Consider the following 20,953-nt stretch of genomic DNA (forward strand, 5'->3'; position numbering starts at 1 on the left):
AAGTGAGTAGATGTTTATATACATGATATGTAATAGGTAAAGAAAGGATCCCTTGTCTTGTAAAAACCCAACCCTTCAAAATACCGGAATTATTGTCAATTGGGTCATTTGGCTTGAAAATCTATGGCTGGGAAAAATTTGGTTGACTGGGGTGGAAGTGCTGAGGCTGTCAGATGTCAGAAGGGCATATGAAGAGAGAAACATCCTATTGGAGAAGGGGGTGCCAGTCAGCACTGGAGGAATGAGAAACAGTGGACAAAACGAAGGAAGATTTGTTTTAAATGCTAAATCAGATTAAGGCCTCCATGATACTTGGTTATCTTTTCTCTTCCTGCTTGATGGCAGCTTCTGCCATACACCAGTGATAGTTCATTTGATGTAATATTATATATATATATATATATATATATATTTATATATATACATATATATATTATAAACGTAGTTCAGATTACCATTATCGTCAGTTCACATGTTTTAATTAAAGAAAAAATTAAATAACTCATTTACAAATAAGTTTGTGAGTGAACCTCAAGTCAAAATATTGTTTAAATCATATTTAACTTCCATTAAAAAAATTTCCTATGGTTTAATAGTGTTAGGTGATTTTTCGTAAATTCACGAGTCACAATATTTTCGGCTCTCTAGTTACAAGTGATGTAAAGCTGCAAATGTCGTAGGTAATAACTACAGTTAATAAGAATTAGACCACCATAACTTTAAATCATGGTAGATATTTTTTGACGTGACAGTCTAATAAATCAATGAACGCCGGCTGCACGCACGAAAAAGTGTCCCGTTACGCACATAGTTCCGTTACGCAGTGTCAAGTTACGCTCATTGTTCCGTTACGCGGTGTCAAGTTACACTCATTGTTCCGTTCCGCTGTGTCAAGTTACGCTCATTGTTCCGTTACGCGGTGTTCCGTTACGCTGTCGGCGAGTGCAGTAATAATAGGTTATGTTACAATTGACTAAAAAATTATGGTGATTCATTTAATTGATGTTCAATATTTGATAACAGTTTATTTATATGAAAACTTGTTCATAATTATATTTAAACTTCATAGCTAAACACCAGTTTTTAAAATTAATTACAAGTCATCTAGACGTGAACTGTTTCGTCGACTGTTTATAAAGGGAAGTGAAAAGTTAATGTGGTTTTCATTGCTTATTACAACAACAATTTCGGCAATAAAGGTTAATTATTCTTGCATTTTAAAAATCTGATTACTAGTATAATTTCAAGTATTTATTCTTTTATTATTAAAATAAAAATAATTCAATTTTATTCATAAAAGTATGCAATCATTTCATCAATGTTTTGTTATGACGTCACGTTAATTAAACTATCGTCCGTAAACCGACTTTAGAGACAACCAATTTTTTTGATGATTTTTAGAAGTATAGTAGCCTGTGTTATATTTCTGTAGGTCTACTTTTAGTTGAAATGATCTTCCCTGCCGGGTAGTGAAAAGAGGGACAAAAACCGTTGTCTTTCCATCTGGGCAGGCTAGCGGCTAGAGCGAGACAGGCGGATAGGGAAACTGTGTCGGTGTTGCTGGCACTTTTCAAATGTTTACCAACCACAGTCAAACCTCTATCTCAGGCCTGCCGTTTTTACGGATTTTATCCGTTTTCACGGATATTTGAAGCTTAAAACGGACTAACGGATAAACGGCAACATTCACAGATATTTACAATGCTTCGCCGATATTTTCATATTTGAATTTTGTTTGTGTAAATATTTACATTCAACTACCTATTTGAAATTGTCAAACCATACAAGCATCCAACAGTAAAGCAAACACTCACATTACGTGTAGCACCATGGAACTTCCAATCGTTTAGCCACAAACCAAAAACATATACTCCCACATATTGTTTCATTAAGTACAATATCTATGGTTTCGGGGAAATGTTTTTTGTTTGTTGAGTTAAACACTAAGTGTAATGGCGTCAGTTAACATTGGAATTTTTTGCCGTTACAATGTTTTAGGTGCAGCATTTGTTTACAAACTTCTTACGTGATTTAAGTTGTAGTTTTGGTCTTAACTGATTGTGATGGAGAAAAAACGAAAGGCTTCGCCGGATAGGTCACTTTATAAACAGCCTAATCGTAAAGAATGGGAGCAAGAATTGAAATGGTTGAGGCGTGGCAAAACGGAATTTTCTGCCGTTTGTTCGACTTGCAACTCGGAACTGAACGTGACAAAGGGTGGCTTGAAGGATCTGGTCGGCACGAAAATATGCAAGTTCATGCGAAAAACCAACGAGCTGCTGATCAGAGTTGTTCTTTGACGAGTTTTGTAACCAAACCAAACAAAATAATTGATGCGGAATTGTTATGGGCGAACTTCGTTTGTGAAAACAATTTATCTGTGAAACTCAGTCAGTGATAATTTCACGAAACTTGTCCCGCAAATGTTTCCAGATAGCGAAATCGGAAGAAACTTTCATTGTTCTCGCACTAAAACAGGCCAGATAATTATTCAATCTTTGGGTACATCAGCTGCAGATTATGTTACCTATGCAATGAAAACACAATTTTTCACAATGATGATTGATGAATCAACTTATGTTACAGTCACTAGGCAGGTTGTAGTGTTAGCAAGGTTCTTTCCATCCGAGATTGTTGAAACTAATCTGTACAAAGTAATGGCTTTGAGTGATGCTGCAACTGGAGAAAATCTCTTTGCTTTGGTGAACTCATTTGAAGAGGATGTTGTTAAACCTGGAAGAGATGCGGAAAAGAGCACAGTACATGAAAAAGTAGCTACTTAGTGATGTGAAATACATTTGTTTGTTTTTTTTAACTTGTAAATAACTTAAGTTGTATGAATGTATTTAGTTTGTAAATAAGAAAAGCACCAAAGCCTGTACTGAAGAGAAACTTTTTAAATTACTTTTCATTTTATTGTGATACCAACTATTAGTTTTGTAATGTAAGTGGCAAATCTTAACAATTTTTTATATTCATTTGATTTTTTTTTAAATTATGTTTTGGAATGCAATGTATATTTAAAATTACCGCGAAAAATAAATAATGTCAATTACGGCTATAAATTTTACAGGATTTTTAAATGCTGTGAAGAGGATTTAGGAACCTAATTTGGTGGCAGGCCTGCTCTATCAATGGAAGCATTTTACTTAATTCAATTTACACTTTAAAAAAACATAGCCTATGCACAACAGACCTACAATTCAATTTCAATTTCTTCAATAATCCTAATTCGTTCATCAAGTGTTAACTACAGTAAAACCTCGCTCGTATGGCCCCCGGTTCGTACGTACACCTCAATCGTATGTACACATTTTCAAAAAAAAAAAAAAAAAAATTAAAAATACCAAAGATTGTAATAAATATGTTAAAGTTAATTAAAACAGTCACATCCTGCAGCGTTCAGAACAAATACGGGCTACATTACACATACGCATTGCGCCACAGTAAAAAAAAAATTAAACCCCCCCCCGCAAATTGATGTAAATTTAATTTACCGTCAATAGCGCGCCATGCAAGGAGAAAGGTCATTGTACTCGATCAGCTGTTACGGGGCGGCGTAGCCGCCGGCTGGCTCTCTCTGTTCTCAGAGCTGCGCATGCGTAGTATAACACACTCAACGCTCCGCCCAGACTCGTGACCTTCCATCAGCAGCCAGCCAATAGATGCGAGCTTAGCGGAAAAAAATATAAGCTCCACTTCCCGTGTACCAGTTTTGTCCAGTTCTAATACCAGTTTACATATTGGTATACGCACCAGTTTTCTCGCTGCCGTGACATGTTCAAGTTTACGTTCATCTTGATACCAATAATTAATTATTTACGATCCCCAGAAATAAATGGTTAGTTTAAAAAATATGCGTCAACTGTTCAATACCGTACTTCTGAAATTATAAAATACGTATAAAACAGTTACCAAGACTCCGCTCATTTTATCTTGTGAAGTTTAAATATGGCACTGAGTCGATTTCACGGAAATATGGCACCAATGTTAGCCATCTTCTGTTTGTTGACAGTTCACTCGTTGCTATTATAAAATGGCTGCAGATTTAAGGTGATTTTTACTATTTCTATATACTATCGTTACTGTTTTTATGACGGTTTTTATGCAAAATCTTTAGGGTTAAACGATCATCTATTATAATTTATAGTGATGGGACCACATATTTTGTACGATCAATGCGGACAAAACGATAATTCCAACATCGGTACAAGCGGACTTTTTTAACCTTAGTTGTATGGCAATTTTGCCGGGACCGTACAAAGTATACGATAAACACAGACAAACTATACATGCGAGTTCGATAGACAGAGGTTTGACTGCATTCACTTGTCACATGAGATTTATAGTGAAGTTAAAAAGATGTGCATGTTTTATTTTTAAGGTTCTCTGTGTGCTGGTAAATTGATCCATCTATCTAGCTATTTTTGTTTTGTTTTGTTTAATGCTTTAATAAGACTTTTCATTTTGTCATAATTATTTTCTATACTAAAATAGGTTTTTATTAGTCAGAACCTATTTATATTTCAGACTGCTTTGATTCATATTCACTCTCAAAAAAAGTATGTGTTTGCAGTCTTTATTAAAATTGAGTCAGCTGCCGCATGTACTGCTATATTGTGTGAACAGCGTTAATCATTGACTAGCCACGTCACCATCGATTGGAGTTCCAACCCACCAATAGAAATGCACCTAACATTTCTTACACTGCTGCTATCTGTGGTTGCAGATTGGAAATGTATGAACTACAGTTCACGCGAGAGACGACGGAGTAGTCTCAGTACGCATTGGCGTAACATTTAGAGGAATGATACAAAGATCATTTTTGAGCCAAGATCATTGGATTGCCAATTGAAGAGCAGAATGGTGCAACTGGCCATTAGAAACATAAGTAAACTTCATGTACACATAAAATTTGAATAAATATACATATCTATTTAGAATTAATAGTACAACCAACTCTCGCTCAAATATAAGACTGCTTTACAACACAACACAACACAACCTGTAATACAACTTGTAGTACAACAACTTGTTCCACAAATATTTCATTAATAAAACAAAAAATGGTTTAACATTACCTTTTTTTTATTAGTTAGGCATTTTCAAGTCCCAATTAAATCATAAGTTGTATTTGCTACTAACACAATTAGAATCATAATTATTATAACATTATAGTGTCTTCTAAATTTATTCATATTTACAATGAAGTTTATACAAACCTATGATACAAAACACTCCTTTATACAAACATTTTCAGTCTCAAAAATGGGTTCACACAAAATATATTGTGGCACTTTACCTTAAGTCAGTTTTTACTGTTCACACATGTTCATAAAAGTTGAATTACAGATAATGTTTGAATGAAACAAACATTCCTGTGATTATAAAGACAAAGAGTTTACTGAAAATTTATAACTACTATACTTAAGAGGAAGCCAGTGTAAGTGTTGGCAAACAAGTGTTGTGCAATACATCCATAGCACATCTCAATACAAAGTGTCAAAATTGTGACCCTGTCAGGCCAGTATGTAGTTATGTTTCATGTATGCTCAGTAAATAAATAAAAGTAAATCTTGTGCAGTTTATATTTCACCACTCTTCAGTCAACTGCCTGAATAACCTCACTAGTGTTTTCGTCTCCGTTAAATTCCATAGATTACTTGGTGTAATTCACATCTAGTAACATTTATGATTGACAATACACAAAATAATCCAACAGGATTTGTACAGTTTTCAGTGTGTTTGGCAGTAAATATTATCTACAAATTCAATTTGTGTTAACTGCCTTCATCTTGGAATGGTTTATTGAGCTGTTGGGTCTAAATTAAAATACGCCAGCATGACGTTGTGCTTAGGTTGAATTACAAAATGGTCGATGGTTATGTGATGTAGTGAGGAAAGAAAACGGTTGGAGAATATTTCAATTATACACTTATGCTTGGAACATCTGCCTGTCATGGGTTAGCAGTATTAATGTTTGTAGTACCTATAAAAATGTTTTAGGTGTTATCTTGAAATAAGAATAAATTTTTTATGTGTGAAAATACCCTAGAAATTGCTAGATAGTAGTTAACTCTTGTTAAAAGCTTAGGAATCTACTTACAGTGCAAACAGAAATATTAGCACATTTATCCAAATTAAATGATAAAGTTTAATCAATTTTATTTATTTAATAATACTCTGTAATTTCACTTCCAGGAAATGTGAAGTACAAGTGCACAGACCATTTGAACCTGCGCTTTTCATCACCAATAGGGGCTAACGAAGTGAAACTAATCTGTATGATGACTCAAGAGCGGTGAATCTTAGGCTTCCCATAAGAATACAATGTTTCAACAGCCTTTTTTCCAAATGAAATTCAAATTGTATGTTCATCACATGTCATGTTATTTATATAAGTTTGGATTCAAAGGTATGTTTTACATTTTAGATTCTTGACAAACTTAATCAATTTTATAAATCTAACTTTTTGTTAACAATGATTTAAAACCATCATTTCTAATATTGCATCAATACTTTGCTTTTACAAGACTGTTATAACTTATTTCCCATACAAAGACCAAACACTAATCTATTTTTAATTCATTTCTATACTTTAAATTATTATATTTCACACATTTTTCGTGTTTCACTATATTGCATAACATTTAAGCATTCACAAAAATTATAACATTTTCATTGAAACTACACTGAAAATTACAATAGGAATAATATGGTATTACAAATCACACAGTGTAAATATGTAGTAATTTTTACCTCGTATTTGTAAAATGAAAAATCAACTTCAACTATCAGCAAGGATTAAGTTCTTGAACAGTTGGAACAAAATGTAACTAAATTTAAGTCTGTGCCAGTATTTTTCATAAAAATTAAAAACCAATTTGAACACTAACTTTTACACACGTTTGTGCAACTGCAATGGAAATATCAGTTGAACATAACTATATGCATATAAAAAATATCTTTGGGGTTTTTAAGGATATTTTTGGGTTGTATCAGCCAACTACTTATTCTTCACTTGTTTTCCACCAATCTAAAAAAATTTCAGATTACCATGCCATCTGAACTTATCCCATTCTGCTATTCACTGTGCACATGGTTCATAAAAACTATGGTTAATTACAATGACCCATTAATACATCCAACTTGGGTAAGGATACATTTACATTACACAAAATACTCATAACCGCAACGTCGAATCTTATACGAAATTATATGAACCGCTTTCATACACTTTGAAAACTATTAAAAATGTATTTATTTTGGTGTAAGTATTTGAAATTATATAAAAATTTCAATGAATTATCCATGGTGTCTGAAATTTTTTATATTCGCACAGCGCTAGATACATAATAGGTTTTATTAATGATTTCAAAAGAAAATTAATTTTTTGTAACGTCTGATGTGGTATACTTCTAGTGTGTCAGATTACACATTACCAAAATAACAATAATACATACAGAATACAGAAGGCATCCAACACAGGAACAGACTTTATAAAAACTTTCAACGAGGATAGTCCCCAGAACTAAATTCAAATGTTATTCACCTGTTTCACCACCACCCCACTCTGCCATCAGATTTGTCAAATTCGTGTGCTGGTCTGAGATGACTGTCTTAGTACTGCCACGCCCATTGCACGAGGTTGGCGCGCCGGGCGGTCACGTTTCCTCAGAGAGAATGCGGAACTCCTGGTGAAGCTTCTCGCCCGCCGGCCCCAGCCGCTGGCTGATGGTCAGCGCCGCCCTGTGGTTGCCTACCGAGAACAGCAAACGGGCAGCATCCAGTTGGACGGCCGTCACCAGCGGCTGTGCAGCACCGTCAAGGAGCAACCCCTCCAGATGTACAAGAGCGCATGATAAAAAAGAGACTGGGGTTTATGAATGCCTAGGCACTTGCATAATTCACTTTATTATCTAGTAGCACGCTAGACTGCACACATTTGGACATGAACCAGCTAATGTCTTTTATACATTGGTTCTGCCACATTTTTTTCTTATGTCTGGATTGCACATACATGAGTGCAAATAAATACCTAAATACATAGAAGTGATAACTACTGGCTTTAAAGATTCTGTGGTTATGGAGTGGTGAATAAACAGAAAATATAACTTGTCAAAGTGAATAATACATAAACAAAAAAATCTGGCTGTATTGAACTAATTACATTTACAAGATACAAATACGTGAAACCCTGATTATCCGTTTTCCAATGGACCATGAGTAAAAAACGGATAATCCAGGAAATCCTACAATGTGGGAACACACTCTAAAGTTACCAAATGCACAATGTATGTACTATTGTAAAAACTTTCAGTGAATCAGTTAGGTATTTCCATAAATTGACACCAGCAGCACACTGTATATACACTTTTCATGGGGACAAAGTAAAAAAGTGTAAAAAGCGGGAAAGTGTAAATAAAGGGAAAAGTAAGAAATACGTTAAAGTTAATTAAAATACAGTCGCATCCTGCAGCGTTCATAACAAATGCGGATTACATTACACATACGCATTGCACCACAGTAAAAAAATTTTAAATAAAAGGGCCGCAAATTGGACATTTACCGTCAATTAATAGCGCGCCGTGCGCGGAGATAGGTCATCGTACTCAATCAGCTGTTATGGCGCGACGTACCCGCCGGCTGGCTCTCTGTTGTCTGAGCTGCGCATGCGCAGTATAACTCACTCAACGCTCCGCCCAGACTCGTGACGTTCCATCAGCAGTCAGCCAATAGATGCGAGCTTAGCGGAAAAAAATATAAGCTCCACCTCCCGTGTACCAGTTTTGTCCAGCTCTAATACCAGTTTATTGGTATACGCACCAGTTTTCTCGCTGCCGTGACGTGTTCAAGTTTACGTTCACCTTGATTTCTTGATACCAATAATTAATTATTTACGATCCCCAGATATAAATGGTTAGTTTAAAAAATATGCGTCAACTGTACAAACTTCCGAAATTATAAAATACGTATAAAACAGTTACCAAGACTCCGCTCATTTTATCTAGTGAGGTTTATGTCTCGTACCAGTATTTCGGCTAAGTTGTGACATAAATATAGTAACAGAACGTTTATACATTCGTGAGTTTACGTTTTTCCCGAGTACATTTTAGATTGCCTCCTGCTATAATTACTCGGACTTTTACACGCCTAGGCTTAAATTATTATATGTTTAGAAATAAAAGCAACTTTTCATGTTATAAAATATGTTTTATTTTGCGATTTAAAATGTTCACTGCCGACTATAAAAGTTACGTTTTTCACAATGTTTTTAGGCCTACTATCGTTGTTACGTGATGTAAATAGCGGGATGGATTAGATTTTTGAGACGTAATTCACGTGAAAGTATTGTATTGGATTAAATGGGAACCAAACGGGACCTGAAGAATATAGTGCAAATAACGGGAAAACGTAAATAACGGTAACGTAAATAAGGGGTTTCACTACTTGCTTAATTTTTTTAAATGAACAAAATGTGCCATCCACTGGGATGTTTGATGCCTGAACTTGCTGGAACCAAGAAAACAAAACTTTCTCAAGCTCACTGTATTTCGACTGTCTTGCCATTTTCCGTTTTTTTGAAGACTGGCCGAACTGACTTGCTTGTTTCCGAATCTCATTTCTTCTAGCGAAGATAGAATTAAGAGTCGATGGAGGAATACCATAGCGCTTTGCCAAATCAACCCGTTTTTCGCCTGGATTTTTTTCAACGGCATTTATAATTTCTAAACGCTCTTTAATGCTTTTAATAGAGCTGGGCCGATGCCGATCCCCGATCGTAATAATCGGCCGATTTTGTTAATTTTGCCGATCATAATGATCGGCAAAACGTAGCCGATTATTTGAGCCGATCATTGGTCTCCTACTGCAAACTTATAGCATTGAATAATTACCTATACCTAACAACTTTCCATGTTTGTTTACGGTACTTTTCGGGAAGAAAATTTGATTATTCATCGAAAAATAATATGATTTAATAATTTAAAACTAACCACACACGAAAAAAATATCCCAATAAAGTAAACAAATACCGTAAGTTTTATAAACATTGAACAGTTACATACCTAAGTATCAATTTCCACGTATATTTACGGTACTTTCGGTAAAATAATTTTCCATTATACTATTTGCAAAGTCATTTATCATTTACGAACCGAAAACTATGTATTTGTTTACCATTTACGGTTAATATTACAGGAATGGCGAATGGCGACTGTTGTTTAGATTGGTTATGTGACGCCAGAGATTAGAGTGACGCGCGTCGCGCGACGGAATTCGTACGGATTAATGGCGCTAGTAGTCTTGTGGTTAGTAAACAACTAGGTACTCTTCGGGAATTCATTTATTTAGTTTTTTCTCGCTAAATATGGCCTATTGAAAGTTTTGTTTAGCGAAATTAATATTCTTATCCTGTTTAGCGAGAAATAGAGCTTAACTTTCTTTTGTATAAAAACCTGGTTGATGAAGAGTTTTGTTTCCCACAGTAGAACCTCGTTAATCCGTGACGCGCTAATACGGGAATCGGATAATCCGGGACGATTTAAAAGTGCAGAAAAAAAAAAAGAGAAGCTAAAATTGTCAGCGCTTAAAATTAACGTCACGCGGGTCGGCGGCCGGCAAACAATGCAAGCCATCGCGTGGGCCGCCAAAATCTGCAACGCTGTTTGTACCGACCCTTTGTGTCGACCCCCCCCCCCCCCCCCCCCCTTTCAGCTGTCACATTTGTCACTCTTTAAACTTGAGGGGGATGTCCTGACTTCTGCTTCCTGTCTCCCGTTTGTTCGAATGTTGTTTCACCTGCTGCTGAGTTACTTTCCGCCCGCCAATGCACGGCAGGCGCCTGGCGAGTGACGTGTCTGTCTGGCATTCGGCTGGTCGAAGGGGTGGAGGGGGGTGGGGAGCTACCCAAAATTTATGTGTACAAGGTCAGCACAATCTTATCTTTCTCTCTTCGGCTGTTGTAAATGACCGTGAACTAATGGCTAGGCAGTGCCGTATTTTTTTAAGCCGAGACAACAATTCGAAGGCGGCCCTTACCGTTAACCGATTATCCGGTTTTATTATTATTATTTTTTTACAGAATTTCAATTATCCGGGCATTGGCGGGTCCCAATGAACACGAATAATGGGGAGTTTACTATTTTTATCCATCTGCTGCCAAGGCACAGTAAGCCTCGGGAGATGTTACGTCACATGACCTTGGCCTTAACCCAGCTGCACGCTGGTGTCTGAGAAGCTTGACAAGACCTTCCGGGCTTACCTGTATAATCGCTAGTCCGTGAAATTTATGTCGTGATTTTTAAGTAATCATGTCAATGAAAAGTAGTTTTGTCTGGGAATATTTCACCGTTTATAGTGATCCGTCAAAAGCAACGTGTAATCAGAGGTACTTGAAAGGCTCTAATCGGCTAAGAAGATCGGCAAGATCGGCAGCAGATGATCGGCATCGGCATGATCGGCAAAATAGGTGATCGGCCCAGCTCTAGCTTTTAACCTCTTTTGTAGGCCGATACATATCAATGAACCTTTACAAATTTCACACGTGCATTAGAGTTAAATGCGTAAAGCTAATTTACCGTAAACAAAGAAAATCTCGCGCATATACGGCCGGCCACGGAAACGCTAGGATGAACAATTTCGTCTATGTTTCTCGCAGGATTTCACTGCCGCTAAATAGAAACGTGTTTACGTTGGGCTAGTATGTACAGTATATCGACCACGGTTATATTGTTGTGTCGATTATCGCACAAAGCAAGAACTATCGTGCGAGCGTTAGCTTTCGTCTGTTGTTTTATCGAAGTTGGTGAACCTGTTAGCAACAGCGTCATGCTCACTTTATTTGTTTTCTTTTAGTAATGGCCGCCATATGTAAATATTGGTATTGCGTGTCGTGTAGACACGCGTAAACTGGAATATTTCTCGGGAATTTGAATGTGAAATCGGTAAAAAGCCTGTAAAGTTCAACCCGTTAAACCGGGTTAAAAAATATTCGTAAACGATGGAAACGGGATTTGTTTAACATTGTTCTTGCGGGATTTTTTCGGGACCACGGACATTGAACAATAAAACCAGGAAATTCTACAATGCGGGAACGAATAAACGAGGTTTCACTTTATAACTTACTATATTTTAATGAAACACCAAACTATTACTCCACAGATAAAATAAAGACAATTCCAACCCTTTGTCCACTAAAATGTCAGAAACTGTTCTAATCTAGTGTTGCCAGATATGATGCACATGACTGTGCAAAAGTTCATTCAATGTTCACAATTATTGATATAGATTTATTTCGATTTGCCAGCTATTCAGGTCGGGAGCAAAAAAAAAGTCCTCTCTAGACTACTGGACCTGGTATGATATTGTATTTTAAATAAAACTTGCAAAATGTGTATTATTTTACTTTTAAGTCACTCTGGGATCAAAAAAATAAATGTTATCATGAGTGGCATCAGTTACTTTAGGTCAACAAATTGTACCTTAGCACTGCTGACACAGGCACACTATTATTTATGCCAAAATACCACCTTGACGGTGATTCACGTCACCAATCTTGTGAATCAGGTAGGCTACACGGTACATATGTGTTGTGACCGAATAATTTATGCCCATGCATGGATTTTACACCACATTTGTTTTCCTGGGGCAAGTCCCAACAAAGAAACCCAGCATTCCCAAGCTGGACCCCAAAAAACCTTCTCTTTCCCAGAATCCTCAACGCTGGGTGCCTCAAGCCACATAGGTTCGAAATGGCCACGTCACTAAGAAAAACTGGCCAATCACAAAGGGCTGTTTCAAAACATTCTTTAAAAATAGATATTTATTACCCAAATTATAGCTGCAACCCATACATGCAGGGGCGACTCTTCTGCAGGTAAATATGGTATCAAAGATGTACAAATGGAATATTTAAACTGTATTAGGTCTAGATTTGAATTGAAAAAAAAATATATATATATCTACACACACCCCAACTATCTACTATCTGGAATATTGCAGAACATTCATACGCTGTAAAAATGGAACACGCGCTATATATCGAGACAAGATTATATGGTTTCATTTTCAGGCCAATTTCATTTTTAAAACAGGAGATTTCTGTGTTATTGATTTTTTTTTTATTAAATCTGGTAATTAAAAAAGAGAGCATATTACTGGACAAATATGACACTTAAATGTTCCATGATACTAATTTCTCCAAAAACGTTTCATTTTGACTGACACATGATGCACTTTTACAATATAATGATTTGTAGTAAGCATGTCTAACTATTCAGAAAAAAATAAATAATCTGGTAAGTTTTTTTTTTGTGTTTGAAAAATGTACTACCGTCATAATGTAAAAAATGAGAACTAATAACAGTTACAAGATTAAAAAGAAGTAAACCTTTTATTTTTTTTTGCATCAAATGTACATACTTCATGCTAAATAAATTACTTACATTGGATTTTGTATTTAAAAGATTATGTATTTTTATCATTAGAGTTAAGTTACGATTGAAAATGAAGATAAGGTCTCATGATTTTGATTGCAGTTCAGTGCTTTCTGGTGCATTAACTTAAATTTCGATGTGTAGACATGATTTTCTGTGTTGTTTCAGTTTTATCGCAAATTTAACATATAATCTTGTCCCTAGATATACATAGAGAGCAGCACGTGGTGCTCGTCAAAGGATATCATGAGCGGCCGCCGCCGGAAGCAGGCCGAACTCCTTGCAGGCCTGGAGGAGCAGCGCTGCCTTGCCGTGGAGACGCTGCACGCCCAGCATCTCCAGCACCCGGTCGAACTGGCCCAGCGAGAGCACCACCAGCACGGCCTTGTTCTGGCGCCGACAACACAGCACACAAGAGCGATCAGTGCACGCTGCGTTACACGTACATATGCACCTGCTTTTAAAAAACATTATATTATGCCCCTTGTAACTGTGTATATTTCTGTACCTACAACATATTAACATTGCTTGGCACAGGTGTCTACAAATACTACCCGGTGCACCAATTTCAGGACTTATTGTAGACCTTTTATTACATTTTTTATAACAACTATATACATATCTATATAACTGATTAAAGTACCCAGCATTGCCTGGGCTTTATTCAAAGTGAATAGGCTTCAATTAGGAGGATAGGAGTTGCTTTTCTATGAAATTACCAGACGGACAGTGATTTTCCTCTCATTTTGGCTCAAGGTCAATTCTGCAAAATTTACCTAATTCAAATAAAATCCTAGATTTTTATTCAGTTATGAAATAAATCATCAACCAAATTATGTTAAAATACATATATTCAGGTCCACTTAAAGAAAATTTTACTACACAATGTTTTCTGTTTGTCCATCTGAAGATGTAGATGGTAATTTTCCTCTAGTATTCTAAATTTCATAAAGAAGTACCAAAATTCTGATTTCATAGTTGTAAAATGTGAATAGGGGTGATAATTTCAAAAATATCATTTAGACAATGACCTCCTTGTTTTGATAGTCGAGTGTGCAATATTTCTATCAATCATGAATTAAACTGTAGATTTGTAAATAAAAAAAATGTATAAATTTAACTTAAAACAAAAATGTAGATTTACTATTTACAGGAACATGTGGACTTCTATGTTAGAAAGCTAACTTTTAGATATAATTTTCAAATTAATTAAGTGGTAAGACTCTAATTACAATATTTATATTTAATGTGCAGCTATAATCTAAGTCAGGCTTCAAAATAAAAATGCAAGTTAGCAAATATTCCATTACTTCCAATTAGTACTGATCCGATACCGATAACCGATACTAAATATTGGCTGATATTAACGTATCGGAATCGTCCGGACCGATACTTTTTTTTGCCGATAGTCACAATTTTTTTTATTTATTTTCACCCATTGTGATAGAAAACTTTTCATAAATCGGCTGTCCATATAAAAACACGCAGGATTTAAAACAATAAATTTTATTCACAGAAAACCACGTCTTTTTAACATAAAGTGCCACCAAATATTTTCTAACCTAGACCTACACTTAAAGCCGTCACTTGTTCAGCGATATCGCATGACGCATGTAAGTAACAACAACGATCGATGGCTGCGCAGTCGTCATTTCGCATGCGAGAGTGACGTTTGCGATTGTCTCGAAGCAAGATCGATTCTACGTCACGATTGTTAGTGATACCTTTGTTTGTTTACTATTTCCATGATTTCGTCAAACAACATTATTTTCGTTTCTTTTCTGTTAGTAAAAGCAATGACCAAAAGGCTTTATGCAATATTTGTCACTGCCTTGTTTCTCGTGGTGGAAAGGACACGCGATCTTACACTACTATTAATTTGAAGCGTCACACGGAAACATCGCATCCATCTGTAAATAATAAATTACTAAAGTTAGATGTTCCGCAGGCGTCTGCATCACCGTCATCATCTGAAACTGCTGTGACATCGTTTGTTGAAACTGCCGCAACATCGTCTGAATGTAGGCCTACAATGCCATCATCATTCAAAATTGTGCACACAGAAGATATATTACGTCGAAAAGACACCAGTAAACAAGAAGATATTTCGGAAATGTTTAAGAGGAACATACCTTATCCCCCTACTCAAAAAAGGGCGACAGAAATAACATCACTGATTGTAAATAAGATTTGCACAGACTTTTTGCCTTTTAGTATTGTGAAGTCAGAAGGTAAGCAACATTTTAACTTAGGCCTAACACATTTTAACTTTGCAACTCTTTGCTTAACTTGCATGGATGATGTGTTAAGTTAGGCCTAATGTAGGCTATACTTTTCATGTTGCTATTTATAGACTTAAGTTACATAATAATATGTGATGTGATTAGAATCCCTATATTTTTTATTTCAGGTTTCAATAATCTGATGAGATACCTCGAGCCGAGGTACAAAATACCACACAGGACAACCTTTTCTCGCAACGTAATTCCTGATCTCTATGATGTGGTTCCATGAGCCCTCAAAAGTTGCGAAAGTTAGTTTTTTTGAACAAAAATTCAAAATATTTATAGTGCTGCTTCCTAAAAACTATATTTGCTTGGTAGTGTGGCATCTGAGAGGTGCTCTGTGTACAAACATAAAAGTTGTAGTAAACAAGTTTAATATTTTTGTTTTAAAATTAAAACTTCCCTAAACATTAATTAACTTCCCTATTGCTTCCTAAAAACTGTGTTTCTTTTACTGCCTAAGTCATTTTCTCTTCGGTGTGAAAGCAAACTGTAAGATTTTGTGTGTGTTTGTTATTGTATTCTCAATAAATATCTTAAAAACATTATACAGTATGTGTTTTCTGAAGTATGTATCGGTATCGGCATATGAGGTGTATCGGCAGGGGATATCGGTTCGTATCGGTATCGGTACAAAACAGTATCGGCTCATCACTACTTCTAATACATGATTACAGCATTACCAGTCAAGTACAGCTACTTTTTGGTGACTTTTGAGACCTACAGACATCTTGTAGTACTAGCATCAGCCTTTTTTTTTTCTTAATTTTTTTTTAAAATTTAATAAATGGTGTTAATAAAGGATCAGAGACTGTACCACCAAGCTGGCATCACACACACAAGTGGAACCAACCTGATGGCAGAGAACATGTATAAGTCATGTAGCAATATATTTCACATGTAAGGACAGAAATCCAAGATTGAATATACAATCCTCACTTGCAAAACATATAGGTCAGTTCTAATGTCTCACCTACTCACATGCACACACACATACACACCCAGACCCAATATTTTTTTAATCACTGGATGGTGTAGCCTCAGATGCACTTCGCATTCTTCAGGTGCACATTTACATGTGACTTCAGGGGCCCGATATTATCCAAGCATTCTTCTACACATTCACAACATAATAAAAACATGCATGAAAATGATATTAATTTAACATTTTACTGATGAAGACAATTTAAACATTAAACACAAAATACCAAACATGAATACCGTAATTTAATATTCTAATTTAATTTAATTTTTGTTAAAATTTAGTAACAAAGAATAACCAAATTCATTTAACTATAAATACACTAAATTTGCAGACATTAGAACTTCCTATGCTCAACTTGTGTTCTCGTCTATCATCATTTCCAATTTCCACACGAAAAGTGTATGTTTGCACACCACAAGCATACAAGCACAGTCAGTCACTATGGTGTGCAAAGTGCACCTACTCTCAGAATAAAGCTATAAAACTGCTCTTTCAAGAGTTACATATTACAAGATAGAGCACTAATAATTTGTATTACCTAATAGGGAAATTACATACATCTCTCAACATCAAGTGTGGTTCAAGTTACAACCCTTTAAATCTGCTTTAAATAATGGTTGGTGGTGTGGTTGTTTTTGTGCATTTTGTTACAAATTTAACAAAAAAAGTTTTAAAATAAATATAAATTTAAAAGAAATGTAACAAAATGATAATAGGTAGAATGCAACTTTTAAAGTAAATTAATTAATTAATTTTGATTTTACTATTACAGAAGTTGTAGGGAAAATTATATTTTTTAATGCTAAAAAAAATTATGTGTAGATGGCTGTAACTAGCATGGAAACTATAAACTGTACTCATTTTACTAAAATGATCTTAAAATTAAATGTATTTATAGTTCTGAATTTAATACAAATTAATGGCTCTATCATTACACAACAACAACAAAACAAATACATAGGTGCAAAAAAAAAAATCCCCAAGTCTTTGACTTGAAATCACTCTTCGCACACACTCATATTCCCATTAAAATTTTACCTACTGTTGTGTGAGTATTGCTCTTCTTTAGCAAACGTAACAAGGAGCTTTTTCATAAAAATAAACTTCCAAAACTATGGAAAGTGCCCACAGTACAATGTTTCCAAGTGCCGTACCTTCTGGTCGTTTGCCCAGAGGCGGTCGGCCCACTTGCGCATGACCTCGCGCGTCTCGGCCTGGGGCAGCACGGCCTTGGCCAGCCACACGGCCTGCTCCCACATGTTGTAGGAGACGAGGTAGCGGCACGCGTCCAGCCCCTTGCCGATGAGGCACAGCAGCTGCACGCCCTCCCAGATGTTGCCGTTGGCTATCAGGTTGGTGGCCACGAGCTTGATGGTGCTCTGGGCGGCCCCCGTGGACTGGATGGTGGCCACCAGGCAGGCTCTGGGCCAACCACCACGTTACGTACCTCCACCCAGGCTTCGGGCAGTTACCAAGTTGCAATCACAGTTGGGGGAAGGAAAAAAAGTAACCAAGCTACAAAAAAAGTTGGGCACAGTTTCTAATAGAGACGGACGAGTCAAGCTGAGTTAAGTAATAAAACCTTCGACTCGAGTTGAATTTACACTTGATCATATTTTAGTGAGTCCTTAAAAACAGAGTCAAACGTAAAGTTGCAGAGGAATTTTCTGGTTTAAGTCTAGAGTTGTGAATTATAAAAAAAATTAATTAAAAATTTTTAATGGTGTTTTCAGTTTTTTTTCTTTCTAATTATTGTAATTATTCTGAAAGAGTGGCATGACAATACTCATTTTTGCTACCTACAAATAAAATGAACAGTTGGTGAGTTTAAATTGGCTACACTTAAAATACTGTAAAATGGTTTGATCGGATGGTTAAGTTAGGTGTGCATTTTCGACTTTAAAGTTACGAATTAAATATGTGTTGAAGGTTAAAATATATATTAATGTAATTAAAATGTTGCAAATATTTTAGAATTTAAAATTCATACAAAATGAGCAGTTTTCCATTTTAGTTCAAAAAGGGCTCAAAACCCTAACATTTGTTAAGGAGACAGCCACACTGTTGTGATCATATCAATGGCTACTTACCAAAGCATGTTACAAAGTAATGTAGTACATTAATCATGCATGACACCTGATAGCTTTATTTATACTGACGACAGTTATATCTCCTGATTGTAGCTACCAACTGTGATTTCATTGCATGCAATTCATGATTTACACAGATTATTCGAACAATTAGTAATACAACTTAGAACATGGAAATGATATTTTCAAAGTAGTATCATAAATTTAAAATCACAAAAAATTTCTCTAACTTATTAGCACTGAGCAAAAGTTGAAAGGACCATTTTGTTTTACATTTTATTCACAAAATCCAGGTTATGTACATGTGTTAAATTTGACATTAGCAATTATAAATCATAAGAATACCTATGTCTAGTATTCTGCACGAACTGGATATTTAAACTTTTGAAAGAATATCCATTAAACCAAGTTACACCCTCAGTTTAGTTTAATTCACTCAAGATATTTAATTCTTTAAAGAATGATTTGACATTTAAATTGCATCCAAGGAACGGCACGGAGCGTAGAAGCCGGCGGCGGTGGCGGGACTCACTTGATGGCATCGGTGTAGTAGTTGGGGTTGTCGAGCTCCGTCTCGAGCAGCAGCTGCACGGCCCGGTCCATCTCGCCCAGCAGGATGAGCTGCTCGATCACTTTCCTGGTGTGCTGGTAGTCCCCGCGCTTGCTCTCGTGCAGGCTCACCCGCTCCAGCTGCAAGCACTGCCGGCACCGCCCGGGCCCCCGTCACAGACCCCCTCCCCCCGCGGCCGCTCCAGCTCCCGTCAGCCACGCACGCACACACACGCACGCCAGTCGACTGCTCGCCAGGTACCTCTGCATCAACATTTGCTAGATCCTCGATTCCTATTCCCACCTTTAGATTCCGATAAAAATTAAGAAGCTTTAAGCAGTTTCAATGACTTCTGATGTAGATTAATATAAGTAACTATATTTCTATCCTGTAGTTCGCAAAAAAGAAAAATATAATTATTATTCAAAAACTAAGAAACTCCTCGAAAAATCCTCTGCTTCACAACTCACAAAAAAAATGCAGGCACAAAGAGTATTTTAGGCGTTGCACATACAGCATTATGGAACACCCGCTAATTGCAAGTGCAAGTACTCCTTTCTGCCAGAGTCAAAAACAAATCATAAAAAAATCCAAGAGAAACAATAAGTTTTTATGCAACTGAAATAAAATGTTTATAAATAACAATAACAGAAACCATACTAAAATTTAAGGACATTTAAGGGACCGTAAGAAGTTTTATATAAAATTAAGGACTTTTTAAAAATAAAACAGACCCTAACATCATTAAACCTTGTAGTTTATTCTTCCTACGATAAATTAACACTAAGAATTATAGACTTATGGTTTATTTGGACACACTATGTTTGTACACAAACTAACTGCCTCTTGATTCTTCAGAAAACACTAAAATCCCAAAATCAACAAAAATTATAAATGTAAACAATACTTGTGCACTAAGCCATTAATTCAAGAAGGCATAAATGTTGTTTATTAATTGCTGAACTATCCACCATTTAATTAATACAATTAACTTTCCCTTTTTACTAGAGAACTCGGTTAAGTCCAGTTTTATGACGGGGTCAGATAACTATAAGTTTCTTAATCTGTTAGATGGGGTGAAAATATATTTTTATTTACTAATATTTAATATTTTTTACAAAAATTTCATGGTTAACCACATAAACATTTTGGTCCTGGTATTTTCTTCATTAACAGAAAAATGACAATAAAAGTACCTGAGAAAACCCACAGTTTTGGTACTTAATAATGAAAAATTCTATGTACTAAACTGAAAATATATAATTTAAAAACTGTCAAATCCTTTAATGTCACATGCATACTTAAAACTATGGTTTCACCCTACTGTAGTACACATTATAAGTTTTCAATACATTTTATTCTTTTAAAAACCACAATATGTCAATAAAATATGATAGCTACATACCAAAAATTCTTACATTGCTCATTACAAAAAGTGACAAACTCTCTCTGTTATTATTATAGATCAGAACTATTAAACTTAAATTGAAACTGAAATATTAACCATCCAACATGAGTGCAGTAAAAAAAAAAAAAAAAAAAAAAAGAATCAAATGTAAAAATGAATTCTGCTGCAAATAAATTTCGACAATTGACCAACAATGTGA

At 35.6% G+C, this 20,953-nt stretch overlaps 1 protein-coding gene across 1 annotated transcript in view; it reads right to left on the minus strand.

Moving 5' to 3' along the window:
* Positions 1–4,914: 4,914 nt before the first annotated feature.
* Positions 4,915–20,953, minus strand: part of LOC134530598 (WD repeat-containing protein 11-like) — an 87,943-nt gene continuing 71,904 nt past the window's right edge. The window contains exons 21-24 of the mRNA XM_063365573.1: positions 19,329–19,495; positions 17,861–18,128; positions 13,681–13,826; positions 4,915–7,812 (exon numbers count right to left, since the gene is read on the minus strand). Coding sequence (XP_063221643.1) covers positions 7,665–7,812; positions 13,681–13,826; positions 17,861–18,128; positions 19,329–19,495 — 729 coding nt within the window. The 3' untranslated portion in view covers positions 4,915–7,664. The remainder of the gene's footprint in view (positions 7,813–13,680; positions 13,827–17,860; positions 18,129–19,328; positions 19,496–20,953) is intronic.

The sequence above is a fragment of the Bacillus rossius genome, chromosome 3 (genome assembly GCF_032445375.1).
Source record: "Bacillus rossius redtenbacheri isolate Brsri chromosome 3, Brsri_v3, whole genome shotgun sequence".
Taxonomy (NCBI): Eukaryota; Metazoa; Arthropoda; class Insecta; order Phasmatodea; family Bacillidae; genus Bacillus; species Bacillus rossius.